This window comes from Sinohyriopsis cumingii, unplaced genomic scaffold (genome assembly GCF_028554795.1).
Source record: "Sinohyriopsis cumingii isolate HCF-2022 unplaced genomic scaffold, ASM2855479v2 utg002864l, whole genome shotgun sequence".
Taxonomy (NCBI): Eukaryota; Metazoa; Mollusca; class Bivalvia; order Unionida; family Unionidae; genus Sinohyriopsis; species Sinohyriopsis cumingii.
The window spans coordinates 118,928-135,568 of NW_028316323.1; the positions used below are offsets into that span (position 1 = coordinate 118,928).

At 33.1% G+C, this 16,641-nt stretch overlaps 1 protein-coding gene across 1 annotated transcript; it reads right to left on the reverse strand.

Moving 5' to 3' along the window:
- Nucleotides 1-2,136: 2,136 nt before the first annotated feature.
- LOC149770020 (histone H4 transcription factor-like) lies at nucleotides 2,137-10,001 on the reverse strand. The gene is made up of 4 exons (XM_089949524.1): nucleotides 8,695-10,001; nucleotides 4,812-4,886; nucleotides 3,999-4,073; nucleotides 2,137-2,201 (listed from the first exon to the last, which is right to left on the reverse strand). The coding sequence occupies exons 1-4, from the start codon at nucleotides 8,744-8,746 to the stop codon at nucleotides 2,137-2,139; spliced, it is 267 nt and encodes an 88-aa protein (XP_089805650.1). The 5' UTR covers nucleotides 8,747-10,001.
- Between the last annotated feature and the right edge of the window lie 6,640 nt (nucleotides 10,002-16,641).

The window sequence follows — 16,641 nt, forward strand, 5'->3', positions numbered from 1 at the left end:
TAGCTTTCTCACATACCCACGTTAGCCGAGTCCGAGACTCGAACCCACGCAGACAGTGGTGAGATGGCGGTGGTACGTAACTGTGATTAAATTCAGTACGGGTTATATTATGTTCGAAGAAGTAACTAGATAGTGCATATTGATAAAGGTGCTCATGATTTGCATTCAGTTTTTTCTGTTTTTAATATTCCGGTTATGTCAAAAATATTGGAACATTTAAGGCAAAACGTAATGATGTGTAACATTATTGAAACTAAAAAATCTCAAGTTCAACCATGTGTGACAAAGAAACAATAAATATTTTTAAGTGTCTACAAAACTCCTTTGCTTTTCACACATTATTAATAGCAATATAAATATCAGCTTTTCTATTTTTTAAAAAACCCTATTGATTGTTTTGCGTTTAGAACTTAAAATTACAGATGCAGTAAGGTGATATTTCATTTATCTGTTCATAGCAGTAGGGTACAAATGACGGCAATATTATTTCTACAATTTTTTTAATTGCTATTCATATTATAAATGTATCTTCTAGAGTCGTTCGTGATTATGAAACTGTTTCAATGGAACGTGCAGTATATGAACAACAGTTTTGTACTTGACGTAATAGTAATACGTTTGCAATCATTAATACAAAGGTATATCAAACTAACAACGTATCGTATTTTCGCGTATATAAGACGCGTCTTTACAAAATTTTACTTACCCCGCACCCAGGGTGCGTCTTCTAAGTATTTTGTAACAGAACGAACAGTGCAGGCCAATACAACAGTGAAGTTGGTTCGTTCACGTCCGGTGGTATCAATCGCGACTGTCTTCACTCCTTTCTCTGCCACTGATCTAGTAGCTGGAACATCGAATGACATTGGAATCTCATCCATATTGATGATGCCATCATCTGCCAACTTCAGTTCACTTATTTCCTTCTGAACAAAGGTATGTTAAACATCCAATTTATTCTCCCAATCGTCCGGAAGCTTCTGTCCAACAGTTGTACGTGACCGGACTGCAAGATTGTTCCGTTTCATGAACATGTACACCCAGTTGACACTGCCACGACGAAAGTCTGTGGTCTTCATTTCTGTAGCAATAATTCGAGCCTTCAGTTTGATCGCTATCGTTGAAACATCACGGTTACTGTCACGTTGCGAACGCACCCAGTTGGCTAGATTTTCTTCCAAGTTCGGCCATCTTGCCTTTCTACCTCTACGAGCTCGTTTCCTTGGATTCATCTTCTTAATCTCCTCTTCCTCCAACCTCCAATCACGTACATGCTTCTCGCTACAGCTAAATTCTCTTCCAGCAGCTCTGTTGCCACGCTCCTTGGCAAACTTGATGACGTCTAATTTAAAGTCGGCCGTATATGATTTTCGCTTCAGCATCGTGACAATTTTATAAATTTTAAAATGCTAAGCAAATTTATCACTCATTTATATATACCGGTAATAAGAGACTGTTCACATGTTTACCGGTATATATACTAACCGCATACATCGGGCATTTATTGGTCTATGTACGGTACTAATCCCACCCGCTGAAGACTTGGCCTAGCAAATCAATGAAGCCGCCTTTACATTTGGCGTTTATTGTTCTATAATCTAGATACCAGGTACTCAACCCATCCGCTATTGGCCCAGCGGGAGATAAGAATAAACGATAACCGTTGCGGTCCTGCCTCAGACAATTCTTTGATCGCAACTAAAAATGGTAATGAAGCCTTGTTTACATCCGACGGGTGATGAAACATTTGACAAATTTTCATTTATGATAAAGGAAAGGAAACCACTGGAGATAAATTGCTCAGTGCGGCAGATGGCTAGGCCGCGTGCGTCTTATATTTGTGGGCGTCTTATGTAAAGTATTTTTTACACAAATCGTCAAAACCCGCGTCTTATATATGGGTGCGTCTTATAATTATGTGCGTCTTAAATGCGCGAAAATACGGTAATCCATTTGATTAGTACAATGAAAAAAATATTTTGCCACAAAAACACGTATATAGCATCTGACAGCTTTCACTTTTAGTGCGATATGGCAAGCGTTTCTTCCTTATAACATTTCAAGTCTCTAGCCGGTCATGGGATAATGCTTTTTGAATAAAATTACTGTAGTAGCACGAGTTTCTCCATTCTAAGATTAGAGAAAGGCTGCTACTCTAGGTGTCAAAATGCCGAAACCATCAAAACAAGAGTGCAGACCTCCTGTTTCAAAGACATGTCAAAAATAAACAAGGAAACAAATCTGCCAATCCAGTTTAGGTACTGTATTCAACTCGTCAGCGAAAGACAGGACGAACTTTTGCGAGAATAGTACAATTGAAATGAATACAGACTTATGACACCATTATCGCAGTTAAATAAAAGACAATTACAAATTGAATTAGAGAACATTAATAGTTCATTTAATAAATTGCACACTGCACATTCTGCGTGCTTGAACTTATTTAATATTTTTATTTATTAAATTTGTATATAATATATACTAACATAATATAATATATACAATTTGTGATATTATAGTCAAATATGTTCTCAGGAACAATGATGTCATGCTTTCCTTGTCAGTGTATGCACGCTGGCCATGTGAAGCCTGATGTTGGTTGATTGACATCTTATATTATATGGAAACTTGAATTCGAATTTCCTTTCCAGTGGCCCTGTTCTACACACATCTATGTTCCTCAATGAAGAATAGTTTACAGATGATAGTTGAACAATATAAAATAAATAAAACATCGTAGGTGTCTGTTCCAGTTGAGTGTAATGTTGAACATTAATTTCCTTTTATGGATTAACTGACCCTAAAAATGTTATATCAAACGAACGAACTGATGAATCAATGAAAACATTAAAAAGTTTAGGACTGAAAAATCTATGACATAATGCACATCTAAATCTCTATTCGGATGTGTGTACATATTTTGTCAGATATCTTGACTATTAATAAAATCATGTTCTGGAAATGAAATATGGAAATTTACCAACTATTTTAATGGCCTTTTCAATATCACTAGTAGTGTATATTTCGCAAATTAAATTAATGTCAGAGATAATAAATGATAAAATGATGAACATGGACCGATGAATGGTAGGATAGATGAAGATAATAAAGGTGTTGAAATTAGACAATACTAAATAAGAAAAACATATTAAGAGAACTAGTTGGATATTAGTCTTGCCAACCTTTAAGAGATATCTTGAACATTTACAGAAATTGTGTTACAAGTGTCAAAAGTATAGACGGATGCGAAGAAGGATAATAAAAGCCTGAAATATATCAGACCGAACAAAAATTATAAGTAAATCGGACCAGCCTTTTAGCTGCTAGTGTGTTTCTTGAGCTAAATATTGATATTTTAACAATCATGGAGTTATGCTTATAAAAAGAAAGTAAGTTAGAGATGGATCGATTTGAATAATTATTGATAATATTAAACGTATTGAAGCGGAATGATAAATAGTTATTGGTTCAACTAAACCACTCGTTTCATATGTTTGCCTAATTTTGTAGAGACATCTTGGATGATTTGGGGGGGGGGGTTGTTTAAAATCGAGTTGATGAATTGGTAGAAGGATGGATAAAAAAAACAATACAAACAAAACAAATACATAAATGAAGAAGTTTAAACACATAATATACCAAACATAATTTCAGATGTCTTGAATGGCTTTTCAGCTTAAAGAAAGAAAAAGGACAAGGTCCGAGGGAAACTGGTTAAATCAACTTCAGAGACAGAAGTAATCAATACGAAACTCCATATTTCTTTGAATACTTCTCACCTAAATCATATTGTCATTTATTAATATTATCTCCCGTTTTCAACAGTAGCAAGAAGAAACAAACAGTTTGTACATATTTCATGTTTGTGGGAAAATAGGCAAACATGCATTATAATTGTACCAATTCCCAAGATTTGTAGTTGCATAGGTTCAAGATTGAAAAGGTAATATTGTTCTTTACAGCTGCTTTGATTACAATTGGTGAAACATTTTTCTTACCCTGATTGCCCCACATATGTCGCCTGAACTCCCATTCAGTCAAGCACGGCATTTCGCAAACGTGACACGAACGTTCTGTAAAAACAATGATAAATAAAATCATTTTTCTTACTAACATAAATTTACCTTCCATATATAATGTCTTTAGATTATTTGTATTTTTTTAGTTAGGAAATGATAGTTTGATATTTGTTAAAAAGTGAAATTTATTTGAAGATATCAACCATATTCCACATGTCCTTGGACATATTGTGTTACATATTTCAGTGTTACAGTATGAAATTCAGATTATTCATCAATTGATCAATTCGTGTTGGAAGCTGTAAATAAAATATCATAACCTTCTGATTTACAACCTAAGGGGCAATTATGACCAATTTTTGAAGTGTAAAATACATTTATGTTATAGCGTTACACTGACTCTTTCGTCGGTAAGTAAATAGTCGAATTTCAAGGGACTGTGATTCCTATACACAATAGCCATGCTAAATAGAACATTTATTTTACACAGTAAGATTTATCAAATGTATATTCACCGTAAAACTACTTTGATCAATCTTTCTAATACGAATTATTTGTTCGTGTCTTTTCTCCAAAATTAGTCTTAGTCGTATTCCTTTTTTGAAAGGTGATGCAATATTTATACGTTGAACTAGCGAACTTACGGATATTTTCAAAAGTTACCTTATTCTAAGGGTCATGACTACGGGAAGAAAAGCGTGAAAGATGTAGCACGATAAGATTCCAACTTTTCTATTCGTATATATAAAACATTAAGTTATGATAACTGTTTGAGAAAAGCTTTTTTCTTACCTTGATGACACCTCATATGATTCGTTAATACGTTTTCTGTGGAAAATGTCTTATTACAACTGAGACATCTACAGTCTGTACAAATAAAGATAAATAAAACTATGTTCATTCGTAATATTACTGTGATTTCTATATAGCTACATCGACTTATTTACAATCAAGCGTGAAAAAGTAAACCATATTTTAATATCCTTAGACATTTTGTCTTATTTGAAATTCAAATTATGCAGACAAATAGTATGTGTAGTAGTTGTGAAGTAAATCAATATCTGATCGTTTTCCTACATAAGAAGAAAGTATGGGAAACGTGGAAAGTAAAATAAATTTGCTTTCTTGAGTATACACCCATAGTGCTTGGGGTTTATTATTGGTATATAAATATTTTAATTTTGTATTCCTTTTGAGAGGGGATGACATATTTTTATTTTATATTAACGTACTTCCTGCAAATTTCAAACTTGCTTTCATTTTCATAACTTGGTATCGAAACAGACTAAGTCTGGTATGGAACATACATATCGTGTTTTTTTCAAAGTGCAGTTCAGCCTGGAAAGGTTTGTAAACGAAAAGCTGATTTTCGTCCAATAGCTAATTATAAATTGATATTTGGGCATCTCAGTTTGAAAATGTCAATGAAATTGTAATGGTACAGATTATCTCTAGATACATTTTCTCATCTTCATCTAACAGTTTACCAAATGAGCCCAAGTTCAATTAAGTAATCTAGCCATTATAAAAACATTAAATTGATGTCTAATGAATTTATGACGTAAATAAATGTATGAAATTTGTTTTTAGTTAATATCCCTGTTGTAAACACATAATGGAACGTTTCCAATCAAAACAAAATAATAAAGCGTGCTAACACTAAAGGTAGAACTAACCCCAAGTTCAAGCGTGTATAAGAAGGAATTAAATTGTGATTAATTTCAAATCTTTGAAAAACTATATTGGTATTAGGGCAGTGCACATCTTTTCACACATTAATCACACTATAAATATCATGTTAGTATTAAAACAATAGCTCCTTTTAGTCATGCATTTTGAATTTAAGTTATAGAACTTATAACATGAAATATGATCATATATTCGAATGACGACAATATTATTTATACATGTCCTTTTAAAAGTTGACCATATTAGATATATTAAAGAAGTTATCCTACCTTCCGGAATCAGATGTTTCGAAACCGTACAAAGATATTTTTCAAAGCAGTTTTCAATGCCTTTTTCTGGATTCAAAGATGAAAATCGGTTATTTCCATGGAATCTGATGTATTTAACAATACTAGTTTTATATTCAAAGTAATACTTATATCTTGTAATGCTTATACGAAAAAATAAATTGCCATCAAGTTCGGTGAAGAAATATATATCCCAACAATTTATTACTCTACACCTACCTAGCACATAACAAAATTATGAGGTTATCTACACATCACATATTTCCTTATAAATTTACATGACATATCCACGTCTTTAGTAATGGTTTTTGCAACAATTGCAAACTACATTAACCTGATCAATATCTTCGAAATAGTTTAGCGAAACATTATGAAATACATTTATGTATTTAAATTATTTACCTATATCTTAAATCACGCCTATAATATTGATCGTATTTAAAGTGTGCCACCTTAATCATAATGATAATTAGCAGTATATCAAATTGTCAGACTAAGCATGCATAGCGTCATACGAACTTCAATTGACGCTTACGATTTGACTAATTTTATTATGTGCTATAAAGACACGCCATCATAAGATTCGGTACCTTAATTTGTCTATTGTTCTGTTGCATTGAGGTTCAAAAAAAAACAAATGATGACATACTGCTGCTAGTATGTACCCTTTGCAATATTATTTAGGTTTTTTTTAATAATTTCTTTATTACATAACTCAGTTCCTCACTGGCCTGACAATAATTATTATTATTGAATCGCGATTACTATATCTGCAACTCGTGCAACAACTAAAACTCTTATTTTATATACAAATACAGTTGAACCTATGGTTGACAACTATATTATTATAATATTAATTTATTTTGCATAACCATTTAACCTGGACTTTATATATTTAAACGATTGGTCAGTTTCCAAGATAGAATCGAACGTGCATCGAAGTTCGTCTAAGTTCTCAAACCTTCTACTTCCTTCGATATATATATATATATATATATATATATATATATATATATATATATATATATATATATATATATATATATATATATATATATATATATTTGTGTGTGTGCGTGTGCGTGTGCGTGTGTAAGTGTGTGTGTGTGTGTGCAGCTGGTTCTTTGCCCTGGTGCAGCAACATGTGTCCTGATAACTCGCTTTCTGTCAAAAAGTCATTATGGCAAATGCAACAGGTACAAGCTGGACAAAGAAATATACAAAAAGAAGATTCATTCATGACATCAACGTAATTTTTATACGGGCTTAAAATTAGTATTTACTGTTTTTTGATTGAAAGCGCTGTTAACCTATCTGATTAACATAATTTAACTTTTCAGCGTCACACTCTACTTTCGTCGGTATTTAAATATTTGGAGTTATATAATGATTAAATGTTATAACTGATTTCTATCCACATCAACCCCACTAAAAGAGCATCGTTTTCACACTGTAAGACTTAAGCAGTTAATATGGAGTTTAGAAATACCTTATACAGTATTTAATGTACCACTTTACATTTAATATTGTTGTATAATTTCAGCAGTAAATATTAATTATACTCCATTTAAAAGAAGGATGAAATTATTGTACTTCGGATTTAAGTACATCGAAGTATTTTCCAGTTTGTATTTACACAAAAATTCAGGACAAAAGCTACATTCTGAATGCAAACTAGATATGTACACTACATTGTCACGCTCTGCTTTTAAGGTGTTGTTCATTGTGACACGTTGTTATTGGTTAAATCACAATTTGTGCATTACTGAAGATTGGTCAAGGGTCCTGTCCGCAAAGAAATCTGAGTAAAATAAAATTAGTACATGTGTGCTTAGATGCATTTTCTCTATTACATCTGACATCTTACTGAAGAACCCTAAATTTCAGTAAGTAAAGAAGCCACATTAATACATTTAATCTATTATAACATTAATATGACATAGCGTACATAAAATGCAATATCTAGATGTTATATTTATGCTAAACGCATGGATGATTATAGATTAATCAATGCTCCTTTTAATCTCCATGTTATGTTAAAAAACAATTTACCAAATTGTGCTATCGATGAATCTGTAAACAATCTCAATATATTAGAAATCAATTCAATTTACTTTCCATCAATCGATAATGTTTCTCAGAAAGATTATAACATACCCAGTCTCGGACTTATATGATCAAGCGAACATAATCGCGATTGTCGATTTGAGCACGTAATTTTATGTTTTGTGCAAATATTTTAAATTAAGATTTTTAGATTAATATCATGTATCACCATAAAGGGGAAAAGCACACTAAACTCTTAAATACTAAATTGTCAGAAATATATGCGAATGTATTTTACAATTTGTTAAACCAAACTTCCATGAGGTTCAATTATAAATAAAGCTCGCCACCTATTATTCTTTTCCTCTGTCTCTATTAATTTACTGTCATATATCTAATAAAAGTGTATACATCTGGGCTTTATATATTATAATATATTTTAATAACTCTCGCAAACACATACCTACCTATATAAATGCCTGAAAATCTGTTTACACATGATACATACTAAGAGTGAAATGCTGGTATCAGGATCACACGTTTTCGTACGTCTCGACTAAAGTCTTAATAGCGTGGTGTTAGATTAAAAAAGAGTATTAAGAAATATTTATTTCAATTTCAAATAAAATAATATTAACATTACGCAGTCTTACCTTGCCTCCTTCCAGCTAAATTTTCTAACGCATTCTGGATCGATTGCAACATGTCTAGGTACTGAGGAGCTGCTGTAGATTTTTCAGATAGCTGGGTCAATATATCTTTCTTGCACCAAGTTAAAAAAACTCCTTTGTAATTCGTATTCTCTGTGTGGATCAAGGGAACATTCTTTCATCTGGTCAATTTCGGAACTGAAGATCATACTGAATTCATCTCCGCATGGAGATGAAATCTTCCGTAGCAAGCTTGCTAGCTCTTTCCATGGTTGCTCGAATGTCTCACTGGAAATTCTGAGTTGTGCTATGTGTGCAATAATGGCATTTCTATATGATCTTAGACGCCCTACGTCAACACTTATGGATATGTCCCAATTATGTGGATCGTCATCCCAATCTTGCAGAGGAGAATGCACTAACTTACCATGTATCCACGCAATGATAATAATTGTAAGGTCACAGTCGTTTAGATCTGATGTCCTAGAAATGTTTTGTAATTTAGAGCACTGTATGATTAAATGTTCTGGGAGTTTAGGTGGACTGAAAGAATTAAAAAAGTTTTTGATTTTCTTTCCTTTGAAGGAGAAAAAATGTTCAAGATCCGTACACATACTTTGAGCCAAACTTAAAATAGTTTCAGCTGAATCGCTCGTTGTGTCTGCTTATCAATGCTGTCGAAGATCTTATGCAAATCATCATCCCACTTGTCAAAAAAGAGATCTAATTGAAATTCTATATTGGAATCTTCAATTTCGTTTTGGAAACCATAGAGGAATTTGTCCATTCCATAACCTTTCGGAACAAGTTTAGTTTCTTGCAACCCTAAATATATTATACTATGACCTTCGTTACAGAACCGCCGAAAGATTTCAGAGCACCTGCATTTCCAACTCTTTAATTCTTCTCTGAAAATTTGGATAACTTGTTGAAACTCATTTCTTGATGGTGTGAATAATGATTTTGATTTTTGGTTACAACGAGACAGAAATCCGTCAATTCGCTCAATTTCTAAAAGAAGGTTAGTTTGAGCATTCTTTAGATGACTGTGAAAGATACTATTCCATTGAATAGTAAGTGTACATATTGAATTCAGCTCTTGAAATTCCTGTTCAATTATTGCTAACCAGGAGTTAACGGTGATATCGACACTGCTTGAAGCCGAACTGCATTCTTTTTCAATATCTTTCTTCCATTGTTTCAACCTATCTATTTGGTCCAGTACTGCCATCGGTTTACTATAGCTTGTAGACCAAGATGTGAGCAGTTTATTAAGAACTGAGTCAGGAGGAATTTGCGACGTCTTGAGGATTCCAAAGAGATGACAAATAATATGTCTCTGCTGGATTATGCACCTTTTCCATCCAAAAACGAGAATAGATACTAAAACTTTTTGTTAGAATTTCTAATACAAGAAATTGTCGAATCACTTCTCCTCCCTTCTGCATTATTGTATGTGCTATACGACACCAATTTGCGCTTTCGTTATCCATGTTTTTGTTCCAGCAACAAATTCGTAGAAACCGTTTTCATGCAATTGATGGGGTGACACTTTTTGTTTATTTCAAACGTGCCGTTATGATATATTTCTGTACCACCAATGCATTTAAAAAAAAAACGTGAATGGTTCATTTGAAAGCATTCTACTAGGAAAAATTCATTCTGCCTCTAAGACACCTTCTCACATCTGCAAAGATACGTATGACCATTATATCCAATTTAAACTGAATTTTGAGAAGTCAGCAGAAATGTTATTCATATACATTATTGGTAGTCAATGTATTACGTCATGTTGTATTGGAAAATACCTTAAATTTGAAAATGTAATATAAATATATATGTTCATTTTAGTTCATTTGTTCGATTCAAAGAACTGGATCCTTTATTTGCAATTAGGGTTTTGATATTTTTGTGCCAATGTTCTTGAACTAATGGGCATTGTTATAGTAATGATAACATAACAATGCCAACCTTCGTCTTGTGTAATCTGAACTGTAAATGAGAAGCGATGTGCACTCATGTGAGAGTGTAGGGCATTTATCCCACCCTAACTGGTGAAAGGATTGAACTAGTACAGCTTGTTTTAAAAAGAGACAATTTACTCACTGACAACTGAATAGTGGACATTTTGTGAAAGATTGAAAAATAATGTCTTCTCTTCTTTCTCCGATTATTTAATTGGAATAATTTGGGTATTATTTTCTTTGTAGATAAATGGAATGTGTACACAAGCTTCGTATGCAATACAGGATTATTGGTATATCGTGAAATTAAATGTCCTGTTGCATGCCCGTTAATTTCATCATATTTAGAATTTCAAACGTTTCATCTGCGTTTTAAAATTTGAAACAAATGAATGTTTTAATACCTATAGAAACAGCTGTATGTCCAGATTGTTAATATATTCGTCACACATCGTAACCATTAGTATCTGATTTAACTTCACTTTCGGTAAATCATATATCTGTGTATCCTAAATCAAAAGGAGTTTACAATTCTATAATTTCTCAGATATTTAATTGAAAAGAGTTACGTAATAGCTTAGCTTCATGTTTGTGTCAAATGCAAAATCAATACTTTCTTCAAATTTAAAAGATTTTCAAAATAGTGCTTAGCATACTTGTACATTTAAGTTCCACATTTTAGACATTACAACATACCTGTAACTATCATACCTTTTTCGACAGGTCCAGTGGCCTATGTTGTCAGAGAGTCCGCCTCGGATGCGAGAGGTCGCGCTTTTGAACCTCCGTCCGAGCCATACCTAAGACTTATACAAATGATGCATGCAGTTGCCTCGCGCCCAGCATTAAGTGTTTAGAGTTAGGACTGGTGTCCTCGTGTCCGGATGGTGCAACTGGATGTGACATTATGCCACATGTGTGCAGCATGATGCCCCAGTGCTATACATCACTGTAAGTTGACATCGTAGAGATGTGACTCAAATTGTTAAAGCTAACTGATACATTTTACCACACACACACACACGTTTATTTTAAGCAAGCAAAACTTTAGTTGTGATATAACAAAGAAGAGACATCCACACATTTTCATATTATTTTAAAAGTATGCGCTTTTAGACCACATTACGACACCTATACAACTGGAAAATAACTAAACATCCGTTTAAGATAGTGACACAGCTGGCTTACAATACTAATCTAAATTCATGGATAACCTGTTTAAAAATAAAACACAAAAGTCAATGAACTCGTTTGATCGAAACTGGGGGTATTATTTCATGTTATTTAATTGTTTGACACTAAAATTCATGAGGTTTGGCGTATTACAAATCAAACCACTAAAATGTTTCATACATATCATGCAAAATGTAACTAATAACTACTTAAAAGGAGACAAAATATTTTGAGTTAAAGCAATGCGGTATTGAGAAATCTACCTTCAATTTACACAAGCAAAGTAAAGGAAAGACTTAAAGACGAAATGGCTTACGCACATAATGGCTTACGTAAATTAATTTGATTCTCAACAGCAGGCAGTCATTGATGACGTGCAATCATATGCAAAATTAACTTTGTTTATATATATATATATATATATATATATATATATATATATATATATATATATATATATATATATATATATATATATATATATATTGACATTAAGATAAATCTTTTCTAGGTTGTTTGAGCTGTGAAATCAAGTCTTTAATGGCGCTGAGATACTGGATATTTGATCAAAACAATTATCGAATGAACACTAGACTAAAAAAAAATTGGATGAAAGGAAAGACTAGTACAATACTATCAATTAATTCTTCTGGGAAAAAAATCTCATTTGTCTCAACTGACTCAGATAAGGAGGTAAATACCGTGGCGATACTGAATATAATTCTGACTATCAGTATACCGAAGTGCTTTGCTCTTAATAAGATCAAAATGGGTGGATGTACCGACTAAGTAATTGAGGTTATAAAATGACACGCAGAAATTTATGAATCACAAGATTTAAAGGTGATAATCACCTGGGGATATTTTCTAACATGATTAAGGTTCTCATTATGTTTAAAACCTAGAACTGTTAATGTAAAAGAGTTTCTGCTAATTAAACAGAAAGAAGATAATCATTTTATCAATAGTTGATGGCAACTCGAAACTTTGTGCAATAAAAATTAAGGACAACACAAATATGAAGTGCTTATTGGTAACTACTAAGTTTAAAAAAGCACACAATTACGAATCATAATGAAGGATACGTAAGTTAAAATTTTGCAGTGGTTCACTTTCTGCTGATACTGTAACAAAACTGTATTCAGAGATAAAATTTAATGTATCACTGATAATGGAGCGGGCAAGATATTTCTGCCCAAACATTTTCTTTATACGCTAATATATCTGAAACGATAGCTTTGTTCTCCGCTTTCCGCCAATTTCCCTGGCAACTCTCAATGACGCACGCACTTGGCGCCGTAAAGAGTTCACCGTTATGCGCCTTGTCGTTTCAGCTGTGTTTTCTTAGCACACATAGCACTGGCATACACCGTTAAGTTTGCTGCGACCATGCGCTTCTCATCCCCAAGGGATTAGAATGGGAAACATGAGTCATGGTGACGTTTTGCCCTGATATATATACATTTCTTATCTATAATTTACTAAGCTGACACATATTTTTTTAAAAAAAGGCGCAAGTGTAACTGTTTTAATATCGGTCACGGTTATATTATAAACTCAGTGTAACATGGAAATTTCTGGAACAATATACAAAGCACACCAATTGTTTGAAATTTCTATATCATATCTGTTGAGTGGGCGTTAATTCAATAAATTTGTTAATACGAAACAACCTTTGTGAAATAATATGCTATGTACAAGTTATGTTTTTTTTTAATATAAATAAACGTGATAGTAAAGTAACGTCGATGACAAACAGTAATATAAAGATGCAAAAACGTGCATCGAGTATCATTAGTGGTACAATGCCTATTGACTAACGGATCCACGTAGGTCTTGTTATGCGAATAAGTCATCATATCATGAAAAAATGTATTGTGTCAACTATTTCCACGGAATAAGAATTCAACATCTTATATTCAATTTCCAGAGAATTTTTAAATGACAATATCGCTATATTTTTACTATTCCAGGTATTGCGTAACGTTATTAGTTGCTTCATCTTTTTTGTCTAAGGCGAACACATAGTTGTGTATTTGTCCAGTTCAGCTACGCGAAGCGTGATCTATTCTGAGAAAATGATGGTGTCATGTATTGCCAATGTGGTTTACGATTGTGTTTGAGCTTTTTCTTGGCCAATACGCTAATTTCGTTGTACATTTTGGCCTTCGTGGTCAGCTGCCTTCAAACAAATATTCCTGCTATCGAAAGTAGGCCGCAGCTCAGTTATGTTCTCTCGAAGGGTATGATAATGAAGAGAACGCGCCGTCGTTCTGCTTATTTTTATAGAGATTCAACCTCGCGGACCCTTTCCAGGTGAAAGTGGGTCTGTTGATCATTGGGTACAGTTTCATTATAATTCCTTTGTTACAAATTTATATTAAAGTTTAATTGATCTGGAGGAAAAAACGTAAGCTTTAATATGAAAACGCACTTCAATCCTGTCGACTTGGTTTACTGGCAAGATGGCTAAGAAGTGAAGGAAAGAAAAATTATTTTGCTTAATATCATTATATTTGGAAAATGAGCGGTTTTTACCACGTGATTAGTAACATACTGAACAAGGTTATTGACAAGAACGTTTAGCCAACTAGAACCACCCATTATTGCAATACCACTCGAGCCGCATAATAACAATATAATAAAATATTATTATGGTGCTCGGGTCGTATTGCAATAATAGCCTAGTTCTAGCTGGCTAAATGTTCCGGTCAATAATCTTTCCATTGATGGATGTAGATTAGTCAATCAGTGATCTCACCAGAAACAAAAATAACTGTATCCGATACCACATCATATTAGTCTGACAACAAAAACGCAGTTAGTCAAGCAGATGGAGACAGAAGGTATGGAATATGTTATCCTTGGCGAACCACTAACACAATAGTGTCTGTTGTTAAGTGCACGACGGCGCTTGCAGAGCGTTTACTGAAAAAGTACCGACAGCGTAAGTTCAGTGTTCTTTCACAATAGTGCACGCCAGCATTTGACTTTTATGTAAGATGTGTATGACAACTCCCGGACTCTGCCCTCATGTAATCTACTCCAATGTGGTTTCCTTTTGGAAACTCTACGCCACGCTTCGTAGGACTCGCCAACACATGAATTACTTGGAGAGAGGTGCTGTAGGTTTTTATCCCTCATTAATATTCCAAGTCGTGTGTTTGAATTGAGCATGACATAAAACCGCTATATTGAAAAACGATGATTACGTGCGTGTAAAGTTCCATTAAAAACTTGATAACATGAATCAAAAAAAAGGGGCAAGGGTGTCGCGATAGACCTGATTCGTTGGGTTCAGTGACTGTCATATCCAAGATGTAGGAAGATGTAATAACCGTCGGGAAGGTTAACTTCTACAGTCAGGTTCAAAATACAATTGGTATTGTCAGTTGCAGGGTAAAGTTTGTACCATAATGGGATCAACAAATATTTCCGAGCACTTCACTGGTATCTGGATAAGTGTGCATCACCTATTTTATAGCAATCGGCCCTGTTAGATGATGAATTAACACAACATATATTATCAGAACGACAAATTGATTGTATTGTAACAAGCAGTTCGCGTCAATAGCAGCGGTTTTCTATAAACTTAGTCGTTGCAGATTATTTCAGAAGTCAATTTAATGCCTGTAAATCTTTATGAAATTACATGGTGGTTGACTAAATTAAGAAATGTTATTATAAATTCTTGCACATAATCTAAAGTATGATAAGTGTGTAAGTACTGTACCACATTTTAAGATTAAAGAATTATTTGATGTTGTTTCTTGTTAGGGAATCAGCTAAAACGTAATTGCGTTCTAGTCCGTTTGAAACCATTTTTGAATATACTGTCATTGGACCGTTGAAGTGATTAAAGGATAATCTTCATTTAAATGAAGATTCCAAGCTTGATCTTCGTGACTTTGTGACAGATTTCAAATATATTTTGTCAAAGGATTGTGAAGAAGGAAATTAAGGTGGGCAGAAATAAAAAGGGAACGATTGGCACGCATGTGATAGAGTTCTGTCTCCCTTACACGTACCACAAAATCCTATTAGGGATACATTGTATGCTCCTTATGCCATTTAGAAGAAGGTATAAAGCTGAAATTATGTAACACTTCATGGAGAAGGGAACTTAAATAACTTTGACAGAAAAATATGATAAAGGAACGTTTTGGTAGAGATAGCTCATTTAATCATTCAATCACTTTAGTTGAAAATGTCCCACATAGTAATGATGTATATGATCGAATGCAATCTAATTCTAATGACTCTGATGTAGCCAAGAAATTTTGAACAATCGGGACCAAATACTTTCACCTCCTAAACTAGAGGAATGGAGTGAATGAAAACAGCTATTATGTGAATATGAGCTTTTTTTTGCCTTATGTTCCTACACGAACAAATAAAATCTATCATGATGCTGAAATGTTAGATTGCACATTTAGCTTTCTTTGGATATGACTGGATATTATCATAAATTTTTCTCAAATTTCTCCATAATTGTCGAGCCCCTGAGTAAATTATTCTACAATCAAAAAGTAATATTTGGCTGTGTTATTGGCTTCGTTACAATTCGAAGTGCATATTAGTTCAATTCCTTCTCAGACAAAACTATTGGGTGATCACAAAGCCTTTACTTTCATTAACGAATTAAAAAAGAAAAATCAGATGAATGCAACAATGAAAGGGAAATATAGTGTGATTATATTTTTGTATACAAATTATGTAATGATATATATATATATATATATATATATATATATATATATATATATATATATATATATATATATATATATATATGTGTGTGTGTGTGTGTGTA

Excerpts from the sequence above, each read along its gene's own strand:
- LOC149770020 (XM_089949524.1), bottom strand. The coding sequence starts at position 8,746 with ATGTTGCAATCGATCCAGAATGCGTTAGAAAATTTAGCTGGAAGGAGG. Across the intron at positions 4,074-4,811 it reads TCATATGAGGTGTCATCAAG|AACGTTCGTGTCACGTTTGC; the intron begins GTAAGAAAAAAG and ends TTGTTTTTACAG. Across the intron at positions 2,202-3,998 it reads ACATATGTGGGGCAATCAGG|GAGGTCTGCACTCTTGTTTT; the intron begins GTAAGAAAAATG and ends TCTTTGAAACAG.